General features: G+C 39.8%; 1 protein-coding gene across 2 annotated transcripts in view; it reads left to right on the plus strand.

Annotated features, from left to right (window-relative positions):
- Positions 1–6,804: 6,804 nt before the first annotated feature.
- Positions 6,805–19,720, plus strand: part of CTTNBP2NL (CTTNBP2 N-terminal like) — a 35,520-nt gene continuing 22,604 nt past the window's right edge. Inside the window, exon 1 of one of the 2 annotated variants that reach the window (XM_054981262.1) lies at positions 6,805–6,890. Coding sequence is in view for 1 of the 2 variants with exons in the window: in XM_054981261.1 (XP_054837236.1) it covers positions 7,922–7,924 (3 nt within the window). In the remaining variant the exon portion in view is untranslated. Of the gene's footprint in view, positions 6,891–7,803; positions 7,925–19,720 lie in introns of those variants that run through there. The other variant, XM_054981261.1, reaches the window with a different exon arrangement.

Below are 19,720 nucleotides of genomic sequence, written 5' to 3' on the forward strand. Positions count from 1 at the left end.
TTGCATGCTACACAACGGTTCCTCCTCGCTTCCTTGATTCTGTTGGGTCCCAGCATTAGCAACTGCTGCCCAGTAGTTAAAATTATTTTTGTGCCTATTTCAGTTTCAGCATGACCCACCCAAGTGCCAACAAGAACAATAATCAAAGCTGGTATGTTTGGAGAAAAGGATTCTTTCATTTCATTTCCGTTTCTCCCCCTTCTAGATACTATTATTAGGATAGTTGTAAAGGATGAGGAGAGAAACACTCGTGTGTTTGGTAGAAACTTCATTGCTTTCACCGAAGGGAAGGGCTCTCTCTCTCTGCTGAATTATTTGAACAATTCAAACACCCCATGAGAGCAGAAAGCAAACCCAAAGTTGATAATAGAAAAAGAGATCTAGAAAAGTTTTTACCCACTTCCCTTCTGTAGGAAAGAAGAACACACTGTAGATAGCTATGCTTCATTCATGGGCTGAGCAGTTTCCTTCCCCTTTAGCTGTTCCTCAGCCTCAAATTCTCCCCCCCCCCCGCCGCCATTTTTCCTCTTGTCTGGCTCCCCAGATTGATCATTCGACACTCTTCCTCTACATTCTCAGCTATCCCCAAATCCTCCGTGCACTTGTCACAATGAATGAATGAAATATGGATATTTGTTTCATCCTGTGAAACAGAAGTGCAGTGGTATCTTAAAGACTAACAAAATTTATTCCAGCATGTTTTTATGAGTCAGAGCTCCTTCATCATGTACACAAAGCAGCTATTTTTATTGTACCCTCTGTGCATTTGATGAAGTGAGCTTTGACTCACAAAAGGTTATGCCAGAATAAATATTTCACTTCTAGCAACCAGCTGCAAATTGCAAATTATACATATGGAAGGTTGCAAATTGCCTAGGAGACACTCCCTCTCACTGAGCCTTAACAGTCAAATTATGTATATATAACATGTAGAATTACACCATATACATTCAATACTGCATGAGTATGAGCAGGTAAAACTTTGGCTATATGGTATCTATATACCAGATTTTCAGTAGGAGTTTTGGGCCTCCCAGACCCACGAGTGCCTCTTTCTCCTCATGTGTGGGTAGAAGTGGCTTCAGCATACCACAGTTGGAACAGTAATGACTCCACTGTGAAACTTACATGCAGCCATATAAGTAAAGTGATTTCACAAACAGAGCCATAGCAGCTCTGCAGGGCAGGTTAAGGAAACAAAAACAGCAAGGAGAGAGACAGACACAACTTCTGCCAGCATGCCACTGTCATGGAAAGAAAAGGGTGACCCAAAATTCCTAATGAACAATTTGTTGCAAAGGCCTCATGTTGTCCATCAACAAACATGAGGACTTTGTCATGTATGAAATGATTCATACAAGTTTGCTCCAGGAAGGCCTCTGAGTTGGGTTTTATTTTTACACAAACAAGTGAAGTTCTTCCCTGAAGCCCCGGAAGATATGAACTTGTGTTTAACAAGGCCACAAATTTATTGAAAGAACTGCTCAGTTAAACTTCTGAAGTATTACAGGCTACAGGGGATAGAAGCTACAAGCCTTCAAGATAAGCTTAGAATACAGGCCACCAAGCCAACAGAGCCCAAATAGAGTTTTCCATGCTATGGTTCCCAATGACCCACCCCTCTGCATAGTGAAAAGTGGCACAGGCAAAGAAACCTCCTGAGGATCTGGAGCAGTCCATTCCATGCCATGCTAACCCTATGAAGTAAGCTTTACCTCACCTGTTTTTACAATATATGCCTTAAGGCAATCCTTTAGCCTGATTTGCTGTTCCGTTTGATTTCAATGGCCTTAGAAGGGTGTTTAGGATTGCACTATCAGTACTTTCCAATGAAAGAAATTTGGGGCATTGGCAGCTCTCATCTGAAAACAGGGAAAGTGTCTGTATAGCACTTCACATGTTCCTGGAGTGACCTGCAGACTGCCATTGATAAAAACAGGGAACTAAATAGTTTATTCTGCATCCTAGTCTAGCTACGACTTGATTTGAGATGGTCAATTCCAATGAGATGAAGGGGCTAATTTGTGCAAAAACACTGCTCACAAGAGGGTTTTACTTGCAACAGCAGCACACAAGATCTCCTACTCTCTTCTATGAACTAGAAAAACTGCAACTTCAGCCCCTGACTTCTCACTGGAGCTGACATTTATCCAAACCTGAGCACAGCAGGATGTGGTTGGAAGTACTTTGCTTGTAGTTCACTGCTGCAATAAACTTAAAGGTATATATTTCCTTGTTTAGGGCAACAACTGCTAAATATAAATCCAATACTCTTCTTGACATATGCAGCATGATCTGTTTACATACAAGGTAGTCCAAAGGTGTTCAGTGGGAAATTTTCAGATATGCTAGTGTCATATCCCCCATTTGTATCAAGGTGAAAGCTGCAGTGTGGGTTGAGATCAGCACCCAGTTACGCCTTCACTCATTAAATGTGAGGCACCCACTTGTTCTCAGAATCTTGGCTTCTTGCTACCAAACTGGAGTACTATTTTTGGACATTATACTTCGTCATCCACTTTCCATGTTTTCCTCATCCTTGGTACACTCTTTCTCAAACCACTTTACTATAGTTAGTTTTAAAAAGTTAATTCCATTGTTTCAAGATAAGTTATTTTTCAGTAAGTGATATAAATATCAAACTTTTAAATTATTGTAGAATGGGAGGGGTTGTTCTTATAAAATTAATGGTATTATTTGATGGTAAATGGTCATCAATAGGCAATGAGCCTCTGTTCATGTCGGATGATTTTCATACGTGGATAAACTTTGTGCCTACTCAGCCGCTCTTGATAAAGATACACAAAACGAGTTTCTTCAGCTAGCAGCTCGTTGGGCGTGGCAAATTGATGGGCAGTGCCCCATGGCATCAGAGTACACAAACCTGCAATCACCTGTGAAAATACAAGAGAAAACTCTTTGACTATATGGGACATTGCCATTACAATATACTTACCTCCAGGAGTTACAGGATAATGGCTATCAGCCAGATCCGATATACCTACAAACAACGACCAAGATTCATTGTATTTATTGTATTATATTTATCGTTATCATTGCATTTATAGAGGCTTATGTATTTATTATATTTATTGGTAGAGTTGGGTAGAGTTGGAATATTCAGGGACAGCAGTAGTTTACCTACAGCACTAGAGCACTTTATTATTATTGATTCAATAAATTGACTAAAAACACTTCAATATATATATGCATATTATTATTAGATTGTTGTCCTCAGTGAGGGTGCATCCCTCTGTATTTTGGTTTACTTATAAAATTAATGACTGACAATAATTGACCTGTCAATAGATTAAATCTATTTTTATCAGTCAAATTACTCACCCCTATTCCAGAATGATTTAAGAAATACATGTCTTGCTTATAATTATGATGGAAATACATTGCAGATTGCATTTCTTCAGAGTTCAGCATTGCATCAAACACACACAACCTACTAAGCTGTGCATGGCAGTCTACCAAGGGCCCAATAATCCTTCTGCTTTTGCTGCTTGCCTGCTTCTGCAAAAACAGAGGGGTTGTTGTCCATCATCTGGCAGACTATGACACATGGTTGGGACTAGTCTGCTTATTCACAAGTTATGAAAACAGGACTCTACTTGCTGTAGGAATGTAAATGCTGGGTTTAAATAATATTTAAAACACACAGGCAATTGTTTCACCAAGTACCACCCCCCTCCACCAATCTCAATATCAATGTGTGTTAGCCAGTAACTTTATCTTGATGTAGCGAATTAGCACAGAACAATTTATATAGTACTTCCTAGAGCAATCTGGTTTCCAAGGGTTTATCTTACTTGTGCCCAAGGCAGACATTTAAGCATTCGTATCAGTCAGTGAAAAACATCCTTCACATTTATCTTCATTAATCAAAAAGAAAATGTTGAATGGGGCTGCCACACAAATACACACACACAAACAAACACACACACACAGAGTAGACATCTGGCATTTTGCAAACCAAATAGAAAGTCTGTGTTTCATTATTCCCTCCTAAGTGTTTATGTGTTTAAATTATACTCACATGTAACAGTCCACAAAAAAAGCATTGCATGTGATACGGATGTGACGACTTCATTTTAGAAAAGAATGTGAGGGAGTTGTGTTTATTCTTTTAAATCACAGTTTCAAGTTTCGACCTACATCACAAAACAGTCTTTTTAAAAATGAACAAGAGGTCAAAGGAACACATCCCAGGGAAATCTGTGGGAGGAATGATGTGAAGTTCTTTGATAGAGTGGCAACTGTGGGGGTAGTGTTGGTTAATTTTTATTTATTTATTCATTTATTTATAATGTTTATAGTCTGCCTTTCTCACTAAGACCCCAGCAGATTACACAGTGTAAGTCCAGGTGATTAATGCCTAGGACATTCAATAAACAATATAATAGAGTATGCAGGGCAAAAATTTGAAAACAAGCATGCAATTCAAATACAAGAATACAGAGATGAAACACTGCTGAAGCAAAACATAAGTCATTTGATGTGTTCTATTAAACGACGTGGAAACTACCCAGTTAGATCTTACCTACATCTTACCCACTAGTATAGATGGTAATCCTTGTATCTTTATCAAAGCATCTCTCTGAACCATTTCCTTAGAGCACAGCCCTATTGCCTTAGTTAAAAAGCCCTCCTGAACAATCTAGCATTGCATGGTTTATGGAAAACTAGGAGTGGGAACTTTCCTGACCTCTTCAGGCTGGTCATTCTATAAGGTGGGGGCCAATACAGAGAACCCTCATATATGGACAGTTGTTGAGGCTGTCTATTTTCAGGCTGGTATCTGTGGAAGACCCTGTTCAGATGAGTGAAACTGCAATGGTAGAGCATAGGGAGAGAGGCGGTCCTACAGATATGAGCAAAGGCCATGAAGGGCTTTCTATGTGATAGCCAAAACCTTAAATTGAGCCCAGTAACTAATGGGTAGCTAATGGAGTGACTGTAGAATAGGAGTAAAATGCCTAGCTCTTGTAAATAATCAAGTAGCAGCATTATGCATCAGCTGGAGTCTCTGACTTGACCTTGAAGGGAGGCCCATGTAGTGCATTACAGTAGTCTAGTTGTGATATTACCATGGTGTGTATCCAGGTGGCCAGTTCAGCCGTGTTTAAGGGGCCATCTTCCAGGTTAGTCTGAGTTAGAAGAAAGCCTTTTTGGTAGCGGCATTAACTGTTTCTCTGGCAGTAGTACTGGATCTAGTATACCACCTAGGCTGTCAGCAAGGGTCAGCTGAACCCCATCAAAAGTGGGAAGCACAGTGTCCTTCATGGATCTATGCTTTGCTAACCAACATCACTTCCGTCTTGTCTGGGTTCAGTTTCAATTTGTTTGCTTTCAGCCATTTCACGACAGATGCCAGGCAGTAAATCAATACATCTACTGCCTGACAGTAAATTTGGAGAGGGAATTTGGATAGTGAGATGAGAAAGCTGGGTATCATCTGTATATTGATGGCTTTCAATTCCATAGCTACAAATTATTTCTCCCAAGAGTTCTTTTACGTATAGGTTGAATAATATGGGGCATAAGATTGCGTCTGGAATCCCATAAGGTAATTCTCACACCAACAACAGCAACTTTGAGTCCATTTCTTGAGGAACAATTTAAATCAGTCCAAGGCACATCCCCTGATACTTACTTCTGTCTGCAAACACCTTAACAGGATGGCATGATCTACCTATCAAAGGTTGCAGATAGTTCCCAGAGGAGCAACAAAGAAGCATGGCAAGGAGGAAGGTAGACAGATAAAGATGCAAATAGTTGCTACTACTTGAATATTGAATATTAAATTTTTGTACTGGTTTTAGCTGTAGTGATTGTACAGAACCACTTTGAGATCATGATTGAAGAGAAGCAGTATAAAAACAATAAACAAATACTTCTGGACTAATCACTTTATATTGGTTTTCTAGTAAAGCATGAAAGTCCCTTCAGAGACAAAGATCTAACCAGAAAGTCATGTCGTGCAAGCCTTTGCTAGGCTCTCGTGGCTGGGGCGGAGGTAACTGTGATTTTCTTGTATTGTGCGGGGAGTTGGATTAGATGATCCTTGGGAACCCTTCCAGCTCCATGCACTAAGATGCATTTACACTTTTCAAATCAGACGCACGCCCAAAATCCATTCCCTTTTCCGTGCACGAGGTCAAAAAGATTCGTGTTGGTTTGCGACAATCAACGCAATAACAATCTTGCCGCACCTTAAAAACTAAGGTTGCAACCACAAGCGTGCCACTTTGGAAACAAACCCTATCGAAGTCACTAACGAAATTTAATTACTTCGGAATAAACATAGCTAGGAGAGTTACAACAAGCGTACCGTGGCATAAGCCTTCGTGAGCAAGAGCCTCTGTGCTAGACACACAATCACTAAATAATACTTCTGCGTCCCCTTGAAGACTACGACATATACTGTAACGGGAGTTTCCGCTGCCGGCTTCAAATCCCGTCCCGTTCCCTTCTTGAGGAGAAGCTGGCCACCTCCCCCTTTCTGGTGGGATTTTTCATAACCAACCAAAGCCTTCCACAGGAAGTGACGTCTGAATCACAGCTCCGCTCTGCCTATCTCAACCACCGGGAACAAAAGGGATTTTCAAGCTTTCCGAAGCAGGCACACACATTCTCCACATTAGCCACCGGCCCCGGCCGGTGATTGGCTAAGGCTGCTATCTGGGCCCCCGGCTCCCGGCTTTTCCCGCCCACCCGCCCGCCGATTGGCTCAATGTCTCAGCTGCCTGGGAAGGCAGTTGGTGGCTGGAGCTGTCACTCTCGAGCTGCCTCAGGAGGCTGGATGGAGAGTGGGGCCGAGCGGGGACACGGGTGGCTTCGGCGAGGGCGACGGCGGGCAGTGAGCGAAGAGGCGCGGCGGCCAGGTCGGTGAAAGCGGGTGCCGGCGTGCCGCGGGCGGCGCTGCTCCGGGCGAGGGTAGCGGTGGCTGGGGTGTGCGGCTCGAGGAGCCGGCGAGGGGGAGTGGTGGGAGTTTACCTGGAGGCCCGCTGGGCTGCGACGTGGGAGCGGATGGAGTGCGGCCTCTTCAGTGGGAGCGAAGCGGGACGGGAGTTGCGAGGTGCTCGGGGCGAGAACGCGGCGCTTTGTGTCCCTGCGGCTGCCAAGGCTCCTGTGAGGTGGGATGGCCGTCCTGAGGGGGGCTTTGGAACCCCAGGTGAGGTTGGAAGTGGGGTCGGATTTGGGATTTCGCTCCACGCGTTGCGACGAACGATTGGGCGTACAGTTTCCCGAAGGGTTTTGGAAATCGATCCGTATTTCGTTTCCAAAATAACGAACATTACAGCTCAGGACTGTTTTAGGACGGGTGGCTGAGAATGGTTATGGTAACTTCTTGCATATGCACGCTGGATTTAGCGTCGTTTCACAGATGCCAGATTTGGAGTTGAAAGCAGGACCTGTAACTGGACCCCTTTTGAAATGGAGGCAAATATTGCCTGGTGAGATATGTGACAAAATGCACGTTAAAAAAACTTGCTTTTGTATTTTAGTGAGGAGGGATAGATGGAACAAGGTGGAAAATATTGGAGGGATGCTAGTGGGGGGGCTATATGCATTTAGAGAGGTTTAATATTGCTGGGCAGCAGGTTGAATATCAGAACAATTCAGAAGATAGCAGGGGGATATAACTGTTTTTTGTATGTTGAAAAAGTACAGACCCGGTAAAATGGTTAATTAAAATGCTAATTTCCTTTGTAGCAAATATATGCAAGTGTTTTAGATGCACAAGTTATTGGACAAAGCAGAACAGCAGGGCCTGTCATAACTTGCAAATGGAAAGTATTGAGTAGAGTTGGGAAGCAACAGATGGAGGAAAGCATTTGATCACAGGAGTACAGCAATTGGAGAAAATTTGATTGTGCAACTCTAAAGGAAAGTCCTACCTGTTGTGTGGTTAATGGTGAGAATCTTCTTTCAAGCATATTGTGTCTGAAATCTTGTTAAGATTTTTCCAGATTAACTGGAAACAGTCTATAGCTGTGGTCCTGAAACTTTCTGGTTCTGTATCAGGAAGGTGCTTTTAGAACTTGTAGTCATTGCTGAGAAACCTTGGTGCTCTTGAGGTATGGAGGACTGCTTTGGTGAGGATTCAAGATGTCCATCAATACCTTTTTAATGTTTATTTTGTAAAGATGTCCATCAATACCTGATATGACTTATGGTTAGAATCACAGCTTTCATGTGTATGGAAGGGTGGTATTTGTCCTCACCTTAAATACAGGTACATATCTGTTTGTTAACATAACAACACAACACCATTGATAAGTACCAACCCCCCAACTTTTAAACACCATTCTGTATAATTAAACATACAACAGTGTGACAAGTGTATGTGTTTGCTTGTACAAAATCAGATTGCTTAAGGGCGAACAAAATTTGATATTTATTTTTCAAGAAAAAATGAAAATAGAAATATTTTAGCTGTAATAAGCTTTTCTTTTTAAAATTTCCTGTTTTAAAAAGTCTAAATTTAGTGCAAAAATGTCATCTTTTAAAATAGAATGCGTGACTCTCTTACAAAAGGCTTCTTTTCTTAATAAAGAGAAAAGGGGGAGGGGGAGTTCCTCATCACAACATATTATAGTTGATACTGGAGGCAGGATTTTGCAAATCAACATAGTGTCACCCGCCGACCCCATGACACTAATTACTTGATATCTGCAATTGGCTCGGTTCCTTGATTTTTCACTTGAAGAACATGGACACGTCTCTTCCATTTCATAGAAAATATTGATTTGTCTGTTTTTTCCTTCCAAATAAGATTTGTGTTTGTGTGTGGGCAGAGCAGTTACATAAGATGGGAGAATATGCAGATCAAAACCAAAAAAAATACTGAAAAGAGAGAAACCAGGATCTGCCTACAAAGCCTATCATGACTGCAAGGACTGAATGAGATCATATTTGGGGTTCTGAGCCTTTGATTGAATCTAAAGCTTTTTTCTACTGGTCTAACAGCACTTGTAGTAGCAAAATGGCACTCTTGAAGGGGAAGATGGTTTTCTGCCTTCCCCACCACACACGTACACACTCTGCCCCCCCCCCCACTTCAATTGGTGGAAAGCAGAAAATCTTGTTCTGCAAGCTTCTCGCAACTGATAGCAATTTGGGTAATTTTCAAATTAATAAAATTTAATATTTTTAAAATGTACTTTATGAAGCTTTATTTAGTTTCGTATCAGTATGTTTATAGTTGTAACAAGTAATTAGTGTGCACTTACATTTAAGTTGTATCTGAATTATGTGAAGTTGGCTTAAATCCATATTTAAACATACCTGCTTTTCTTGGTGATTTACAGTGCAATCCTAAAAAGAATTACTTCAGTCTAAGCCCATTATGGACTTAAACGGAAGTAACTCTTTTAGGATTGCACTGTTTGGTTGCCTTTTTAACTCTAACCTCTTTAGGGATGTTAGGAAAATGTTCTAAATGTGATTATGGCAAAAATGAAAATAGTATTCTAGTGTCTATTGTAAAACAATTCTTATTAGTTATTTTTAAAAACAAACAGAAAGTAATATTTTCAGTATGTTTAATCAGAATTGAAACTAATAGCTTTCTGAAAGTTTTTTTTGTCATTATTTTCATGTATTCTGCTACTTCTTGAACATCTCTCCTTTTTTGGGAAGGGGGAGTTGGAGCTTATGCATGTAAGTAATATATGGAGTTGTGTGTGTATGTGAGAGAGGGAGAGAGACAGAGAGAGAGAAGCATTCTCCGCGGCTGTATTATCCCTGAACACAAGTTGATAATTGCCATGTGTTGGGTCTATAATTGTAGGAGCTCTAAAAGTAAATGAATTCCTTTACTGAAATGAAAATGTATGTGTTTTTCTTTTTCTGTAAACCAAGCTTAGCTTAATAAACTGACATACTTGTATGTTTGTAATTTTTTCCCACCTGATACAAATGGAATGAAATAAGGTCAGTTATTTGATCTAAATATCTAGAAAAATATCCTTAAAACTTTTTAATTATTGTATTAGCCAACATATTTGTTTCTTTTAAATGCACTTAGAATTTATTCACACACTACAAATGCAGGTGATTTTACAGGACGAAAGAGAGAATGGAAAGAAGACAGTTGTTGGTTTTTGCAATTCTAAAGATTTAATGAAATGACTATGTTATACCATGTATAGTAGATCATAAGGTACTACTAGCAAGTATCTCTGAATCCACTAACATAGCAATACCTTCATTGTTGTCTTAGAACTTTGTAAACTGTTTCCTTCCTCTGTACATGTTTTTCCTCTGTGCATGCTTCCTCTTATTTTCAATCTTGTTGCTTTCTTTAGTTGGCTTACTTGAGTTGACTGAGATGGGAATTACCAAAAGGGACAGTATATGCCTTTTTCTAAAAACATGGTTGTATCAGGCTTCTAGTGCAGCTTTCCTTCTAACTGAGAAATCAAAATCCACCTTATATCTTCTTGAGAGAGAGGCTGGCTATAAATAAAGTGAGGGGGATATGTCACATAAAATGAGAGGGGAAAAGTTTTGATTTCTAGGCTTAAATGTGTATCACAGTCTTCTGTGGAGGCTCTGATGTTTCTGTCCATTACCAAATGTGTAGTTCTGGGCTCTTCTACAATAGCTGCTGAAAGAGGACATTTCCTCCTCTGTCTCCGAAGAAGGATGGCTTGAGTTCCTTCTATCACCGTTTATTTGGATTGGTTAAGGAAAAGATTGCTCAGCTAATTACCTAAGCTTTTCCCTTACTGTCAACTCCCAAACTGTTACTAAGAATGGAAGTGTGTAGTGTGCAGAGTGCCTGTGTAAACGCAGCAGAAAAATGTGGATTTGAATGATCATTTGAATCTTAGTAATTTAGTCAAAGCAACTTTGTGTCATCTTTGATGCTCATGGCGTCCTTCTGCAGAATGGGAGATAACTTTTAAAGAGGTGGACAAGGCTAATATGTTCTTCTGATCCTGTTGTGGACTTCACAGTCTGCCACATGAAGATGGGGGAAGGGGAGCTTGTTGTTGTTTCGTCCCTTTTTATAGCAGCAGCAGAATAATAGATTGGACATTTGACAGATTCTCACCAATCTGGAAAGGACCAGACTAAAGCCACCTTACTTAAGTATAGAGTGAGAATGCATGTTTGAGACAGAGTATAGAAAGTTTTACAGATGGCTTGTGTCCTAGCATAAAAGTTTCTGACCTGTGGATTTAGACATACAGTTAGAATCCCTTATCATAATATAGGAGGCGTGCATGAGATATCGTTGGTGAGAAAGAAAATGGAACTAGCTTCTTCAGGTTGAATACTGACAAAACTAAAAAGCAGAAATACAGACTTCTGCATGCACACATTGTGTTTGAGGCCGGGAGAGTGTTCTCTGTATAGAGATATATAGCCAGTCATAAGATCCAGTGACCTATGGCTATTTTTTTATGGAGGCTCTTTACATTTGATAGCTGTAAGACCATTTCATGTTGAAGAAATTTACATCTGTTTCCAGTTGCTCAACCATACAGGACCACTGTCAGGAAAAAATAGCAATCCAATATGACAGTGAAAAGAGCTAAATATAGCAGATTTTGTTTGGAGAATTTGGGGAGCCTAAGCCATGGCAATATTCCTCGTGTGTTAAACAACAAATACACATCCTTTATGTACATAGAAACCATTATTCTGCAACTTTCTCCCAAACTTCTCAGCCCCAGAAATTCAAACTTGTGTGTAACTTACCTTTTAGTAATTATTCCCATAGTTCTTGGCTCAGAACTCCCCAAAGGGTTTTTTTTTAAGTCTTTCGAAAGATTGATTGTATTCTTCCAATGCTATCATTCTGTTATTGCTGAATATAAATTTGAACAGATAAACAGGCAAAAGTTCATCTGACCTTATGAATCAATTCTAGTTTGACAAATAATTCAGGCAACTATTCACTGCAGCATTGGTAGTTTCTAATCTTTTTTTTTAGGTTCTTTCAAACTGCACAGCCTGATCTATGTTCATGATATTAAAGAACTAGTGTTTGGTTTCTTTGAGAACAGCCTCTGATTCATAGGCCTGATAGATAATATGAATATTGCAAGCCCTCTCTGTAGCGAACAGAGTGCAGGCTTAAATTTGCTAGTTGGCATCATTGCTTGCTAATTCTCAGAACAGTGCTGGAAACTTCAATTTATAGTGGAGGAAAGAGGCAGATTGCCAGAAACTTGGTGACAGAATAAAGGACAGAGCAGGAATTCATATGATTATTACTCTGATATTTGAGTATCTCCCCTAGTTTTGGAGTTCTACCTTTTAGCAAAAGATATGAAAACAGAAAAGTTGTCTTTAAGCTCTCAGTTGTAGTAGTAAAACATCCAAATTCTGTGTGCAAACTAAGGAAATGTTTTAAGAAGGGGAAAGTGCTGAATGTACTTAGAAATGTTTAAATCCTTATTGGAGATCCTGTAATCATATTGCTGAGTGAGACTGTAAAAAAACACACATGGAAGTATTTTTTCTAAGTTGAGAGAACTGTTCTTGCAAAAGATCACTGCCGACCTTTTTTAAAAACTTAGGGTTTTTATATTCAGTCATTGCTGGAAAGCTAAGATTCTCTGGTCTGCAGATGCAGAGGAGTTAGCCGTGGTAGCAAAATCAAAAAGAGTCCAGTAGCACCTTTAAGACTAACCAATTTTATTGTAGCATAAGCTTTTGAGAATCCTCTTCGTCAGATGCATGGTACTGGACTCTTTTTTATTCTGGTCTGCAGAGAAATCATTTTTGTTTGAAATAAGGATACATAATTAGCTTCTGGTTCTCTCCTGGATAATTTGTCTGCAGATACTTGTTGGAAGTGATTATGGGATGGTGACAGTGGGAAAGTGAGTTGTATTTTCTCAAGCTGAGATAATCTTAATTTGCATTTTAAGGATTTGATTTTAAATGTTCAGACATCAGTGTAGTATATAATCATAAAAATGGAAATGTGGATCTTGGAATAAGGATTAAGCTATCTATTTCAGGCAACAATTCTGTATAGATTTACTTGAAATTCAATTCCATTGAAGCTAGTGGAGGTATTGTCTGAGTAAATATGGTTAGGATTCATTTCTTATGCTGAAATTCAAATGTTGGGTGTTTATATATCACAAGGAAGCAATACATTCACCATAACATGAATACAGCAGCATAATTATGCCTAGCAAGACTTTACAGTTGAAAAAAATCTGCTGAAACTTCTAGCACAACATGGATACAAGCCTCATTAAAATTCATTTTCTTTGCAGGAGTCTTCTTTTAATAACAGGCACACATGTTGTCATAGTACACGAGAGGATAGGAAATGCATCTAATAATGACAGGAAAATGCTGGCCCCTGATCATTGTAATCTATTGTAAGAAAACAGCACCAGACATCTGAGAGGAAATTTCAAGCTAAGAGGGAAGACTGTGGGTTGGTGGAATCCAACCACTAATAAACAAGGGAGGCAACGCTGCTTTTGACCACCTAAAATATTCTGCAAATTATGGGACCTGCATGAGCAAATTCATCTGGTATAAGCAAGAGTGTGTGGAAAAGGTGGCTGTATCCAGCCCTCTCTTTTGAGAAGCTACCCTACGGCTATGTTGAGTAAGCCTTCAGAAAAGTTATAATCAAGGTTTCTTCTGGGTGGGCTGCTTATGATCATGGCATGCTTCAGAAACACTGTTCTTATCTGATTTATTCTGTATACTTACTCATAGATAGTCTGGTTTCTGGAAGTTATGAAGAGTATTAATATTTTATCGTTTATTTTTTTTGTCAATAATCTTCATAAGTTGGCAACACATAGTTGAGCAAGATCTGGAGCATGTAACAATTAATGTAACAAATCAGAATGATGTGACGTGAGGGGCTTTATGGTCAATAAGTAGTAAGTAGAATATCCTGCTACTATAGCTATAAAACTTCAAGTTTAGTTTTGCTTTTAGATGCATATATTTTAGTAAAATGATTAGATAATTCATTTTCTGAGTAGGTATTGACAGCCAGTAAAGAACAGATCTGAAACTTAAAGTAACCCAATTCCCTTCAATCTCTGCTGTAGTGCAATAAAACTCCATATAAAAAGCATCCGTTCATATTTTCTTACAGAATAGCATGGGTGCATGCAGCCCATTGGATCCATGTTGTGCAATTTGAGAGGCACTAATACTCTAAAGTTTACTGGGAGGGGGTGAGAGTACTACCTCTCAGTTGTTCTCTTGGTTGAGAAGTGGTGTTCTGGCCACTAGCCCCCCACCCCAAAATGTTGAAAGGTTTTCCCTAGGTTGAGTAGTGTTCTGTCCCTCTCAAGGAAAAACTGAGATGCAATTTTTGGACTCCTTCCCTCTTGGTGCACAAAGCTTTTCACTACATCCCAGGAGCTTGTATTTCAGTTGCATACCCCTTGAATGCAAGGGGGACTTTCCCATGGGCCACCAGAAATCTGGGAGGTAATTCAAATGAGAATCTGTTTTTTGAATGTTTGTAGAAAGAACACCTAGGATGTATTCAGAGTGGGTGGAAAATGGTTACAAAACATTTGTATGTGTATTTTCTGAATTTTTCCTAATAATATTTTATTAATGGCTAAGCAAGTTTTTGTGAACACCACCGGAATTGTTTGAATATTTTGGTTATTTTCGTGTGTTGAAAGCCAATACTTTGACTACAACAGTCTACTGTGCTTTTGCCTGAGGTGACTTGAAATCTCATGATAAAAGTGTGCATACCAATATAATTTCAGATAGTTTAGGTCAAGATGTAAAGATTTTCCAAGCTAAAATATACCATGGTGGTGGCCATTCTCCTAGGAAAACTGAGCGTGCCTATGTTACAAGATTTCCATAGAACATAATGGAAAATGCAGTCCTATCTATGCTTAGTTGTGAATAAGTCTAATTAAACCCTGTGAGTCTGTCTTCTGAGTAAAGATGCTTGATTGTACTTTGTTTTGCATCTTCTTTCATCTGCAAGATTTATTCTGAAAAATCTATGGAACTGTGAAAGTGTCCAAAAGTCATTTTTCTTTGTTCACTTTGTGCTGGCTTTAAAGACTGGCTAACTTCCATACAAAAAGTAATATTTCTCAGATGCCTAGTGTGAGCTTTATTAGAGAAAGAAATGGAACAGCTAAGGTATTATCAAAAATGTTCCAGGATCAAACAGATTCCAGAAAGTAAAGCATTCAATTGGTAGAGAGCTGTAAGGAAGAAAGGGCACTGTCAAGGAATGGGTGACTTAGTTTGCAGAGGAAGATAGTTGTCAAAATCCCAAGCTAGTTTGTCTATGACCATGAATGCCCTGAATGTCAGGATGAGCGACTAATGTTCAGTCTCTCCCCTCCCCACCAGCCTTATCTTTTCCTTTGCCATTTTTGTTCCATCTCAAAAAAGAAGCTTCTGTAGATTTAGATGAGCCTGTTTCCTTTGGTTTGCAGGATTTTTTTTGGTTTTGGTTCCTTCTATAGTTCTGAACATCTGGTCATAGACAACTGCTTCCCTGTGGTAAGAATTTATGTGCAGTTTTTAAAAACCCTAAAATTTCAGGATGTCACTGAATGCCTTGCTATGGAACGAGGGACAAAACTATGATAAATCCTGTGCCCTGTCCTTTTTGGAAGGAGCAGGTTGCTAGTACGCAAATATGGTTCTCCCACATATCCCCTTCCCTCTTAATTCAACAACAGTAGTTAAAATAAGAGATTCTCTCCTGTCCAGTGCAGACATACTCTTAAGTAGGTACAGGAAGCCACTGTAATGCCTGAAACAGATCTTTCCCAGTTTGGAAATGTCTGATAGACTTCAGATTTGTATCCTAAACTGTGTGCAAAATCTGGTCATGTTCAACTAATTAGATGTCAAAACATTCCTGTAGACATAACTAGTTTAAAGTTGTACTCTCTTTGTACAAGTGGACAAAAGTATCACTTTTAGTCTTCAGCAGTAATACTTCAATTGTTTTTTTAACTAAACTAAGGTCTAGCCACTGACTCATCATTGTTGACTTTAGATAGAAATATTGGTGTTCAAGGAACTGTTGGAGTGCTGGGAAGTTACACTAACAGTGTAAATGTGTACATCAAGGAAGTGTTTCAGAAACAAGTGGGGAGTATCCTGTGTCTCTGTTGATCTTTTAGAGCAACATACTTCCTCTTCTGTTGTGTTGGTACCAATTTGGCATTGTCTAGTCTTGTTGGAAATCATGAAACCAGACATTTATGAGTTTTCCAAGCCATTTAAATTTCCCCTAGACAGTTAATTTATTTATCTGCGTACAGTGATGACAGTTCTAATGACTATTTACATCAGATTTCAAAACAGCCACAGTATGAAAGAGCCATAGTTTTCTCTCATTGGGAGAATAATCTGCAGTGAAATCAGCAATACTTTTCTTACCTCAGCCTTTGAAAATTTTCAATGTTTTATGCTAAAAAGCCTAACATTTTACTATAAACTTCACCCTATAGCAATCTTGAAGAGACCACACTCCTCAATTAATTTGGGGGGAATTCAGTGAAATTCTACTTTTTAAACATTTCTTATAAAGTATTAAAGTATCTTAAGAGAGTAGATCAGCGCTTGCAGAAGTACTGTTCCTTAAAGCTGAATATGTTTTCATTTGCTTATGTATATTATCCAAATAGTTTGCAACATAGATGGCAATAGAATGCAATAGAGTTTTTACTAAAACACACTGACTGAAGTAAGATTATGTGGGAGCAGAAGCCACTGTGTTTTGTTATACATTTAAATATTTACCTCCGTTCATGAGCCAAATTGCTGAGTATTAACAGACTCAAATTAGCTGGGCTCAGATGTGTGATGAAAGCTAAATTTAGGCACTACAGCTGTTTTGAAGCTTTACATTTACAGTGCAGTGGCTATTAAAATTTTGGTTTTCAAGTTCAATTTGTGCAATAAGAACATGATTTCTCTTGATTCTAGCATGATTTAATATTGGACTATTGTTGGAATATTGTTACTGAACTACTTTAGATCTCTTAAATAAGCAATGAAATGGGAATCTTATTTTTTTCTGTATTTATGCTGCATAAACCCAATATTCTATATAGCTATTGTTTTCCAAACTCTTTATTTGGAATTAGAGATATTTAAGGAAGTTCTTAGTGGGGCAGTTTAGCTGTACAGTCCAAAAGCCAAACACACTCTACTTTTAAAATGTACACTGTTAGACTATAGTTAACTTAGCTGCTAATCAGTGACTGTTAGACTGCTGTGCTAGCACTTGTGTTGTACGCAGGCCACCTGGGCTAACATATGTTTGAGTCCTTGGGAAAAGGTGAATGATAGCTCTTTTATGAATAATAATGATGGCCATTTTTTTAAAAAAAGTACAGTTATTCCAGTAGCTGGCTCAAAGTTGACTCAGCCTTCCATCCTTCCAAGGTTGGTAAAATGAGTGCCCAGTTTCCTGGTGATAAAGTGTAGATGTCTGGGGAAGGCAATGGCAAACCACCCCATAACAAAAGTCTGCCAAGAAAACATTGTGATTACCCCACGGGTCAGTAATGACTCAGTGCTTGACAGGGGACTACCTTTACCTTTTATGTGTGTTTAGTAGTACAGCTTCACATTTGGAAATTTGAGCCTTTCAGGTTCTTTATACTGTGTTATAAATGTAGCTATTATGGTTGCTGTTTAGACAGTAGTTAAACTTTAGGGGAATAGCCATATTAATCTTGCAGTGAATATAAGGGTATTGTGGTATCTTAAAAACTTACATATGTGTTCCCACAGATAAACACAAATATTACAAGTATAAGTTAAGGGATGGGGAGTTGGATATTGTTACAAAACAAGGCCAAAAGACCTAGCAGTGATTGCATGAATACATTAAGTTGCCTGTCAGTCCATCAGTCTGTCAAGGTAAATATGATCCAAACTAGACAAGATGAATTAGATGAGATCGTGTGAGTGTCTAGAATCATGTCTGTTCCTCCCTGCTCGTGTCCATTTTACCTCTGATGAACACGTGTCCTCTAGCTCTAGTCTGTGCATGTGTCGGGTAACTGGTGTAGTTGCACTTGCGAGTGTCCATGGTCATATTCAGTGAGTTGCCATTTCAGAGCGTGGATTTTGAGCGGCTTCCACTTCCCTCTCCCCTTTTTGCCCTTAGATCTCAAACTGTTCTGCTTTTAATCTGACAAGTTTTAAATTCTCCTGCCTCCGTACTCCTCCTTCCTGCACCTTCCTTCCCTCTTAACTTCCTCTTCCTTCTATTCATGCAGTGTCTTCGGTCGGGATAAGGAGGAAGTGGGAAGAAAGATCGTAGCAACACAATTAAGCACCTGAGCAAGCCACGTTCAATCACCATTATTCCCTGTGGGGAAAACTAGGGGAGCTATCTAGGGGGACAGGGGTGGCATTTTGCAAGCAAAATCCACCAAATTTGCAGGAGACCTACTCCTCACTGTCCTCTAAAGACCCCCCCCCCAGTTTCAGGGAGATTGAACCCCGGGAAAGGCATGATCCACGGGTTTCCCCAGTTCCTGTCATTTTCTCTTCACAATAGTAAAAAAATGGGGCGGCTGATAGCACCTACTTTGAGGGGCTTCAAAATCTCCCCAAGGTCCAATCCTCCAAATTTGCAGAAGACCTACTCCTCACTGTCCTCTAAAGACCCCCCCCCCCAAAGTTTCAGGGAGATTGAACCCCAAGAAAGGCATGAGCCATGGTTTTCCCAAGTTCCTGTCATTTTCTCTTCACAGTAGTAAAAAAGAGGGCAGCTGATGGCACCTTCTGGGGGGGGGGTCTAAAATGGCTCCCTGAGGTCCAATCTCCTTGAAACTTGGGGGGTCTTTAGAGGATAGTTAGCAAAATTTTGTAAATTTATTTTGCAAAACACAACCCCCATCCCCCTGGATAGCCCCCATAGTTTTCCCCATAGATAATAATGGAGATCGGAGGTGGCTGAGGACAAACAGGAAGGAAAGAGTTGCTTCTGGCTAACAGCAAGAAATGCTGCTGTGGCTTCCAACGTGGAGATTACCCACCCACCCCCTTTGCATAGATGCTCCCCTTCCTGGCAGGCTGAGCTGCAAGATCTCAGCAGAGGTGTGGAACCCCCATTTTCAGCCCCCCCCCCCGGAAACCCGGTGGTTTTTTCCCCCAAGACACCCAATTGAGTAAACAAGTCTCCCTCTCAGAAAAGCTGCAGAGGAAGGTTTGAGCATGTGCAAAGAGAAGGTGCATCATGGGATACCGTCTCTCGTCTGGGAGGAATGGGGAAGAAACACGTGCCAATCCAAGCACAGAATCGAGTGCAGTGTAACCGCATTGTGCAAGTGAGCAGGAAAGCAACGGGGAAACATGTATAAGTTCATTCACATGTAATATGCGTGTAATTTGCCTCATGTAGTGTGATTCTGAGTCTACTCTGGCAGCAGCTTTCCCGGATTTCAGGTAGAAGTCTTTTGCATCATGAAACTGAGATTTTCTGTGTTGCAAAACCACTAAGCCATGGCCCTTGTTAAAGATTCAGACAAAACAGCAAATAATCTAATCAGAATAAGTGGGACCCATTCCCAATTGGTGATCAATTGGCCAGGCAAGAGGGAAAAGTTACTTTTCATAATGACTTATACCCTGGCCCTATTGAGTGAAAGCCAAATGTTGTTTAAACTAGATATATACTGCATATATGCTCTGACTTGGATAGCCCAGGTGAGCCTGATCTTGTTAGATCAAAGAAGCTAAGCAGGATCAG

Source organism: Eublepharis macularius, chromosome 5 (assembly GCF_028583425.1).
Source record: "Eublepharis macularius isolate TG4126 chromosome 5, MPM_Emac_v1.0, whole genome shotgun sequence".
Taxonomy (NCBI): Eukaryota; Metazoa; Chordata; class Lepidosauria; order Squamata; family Eublepharidae; genus Eublepharis; species Eublepharis macularius.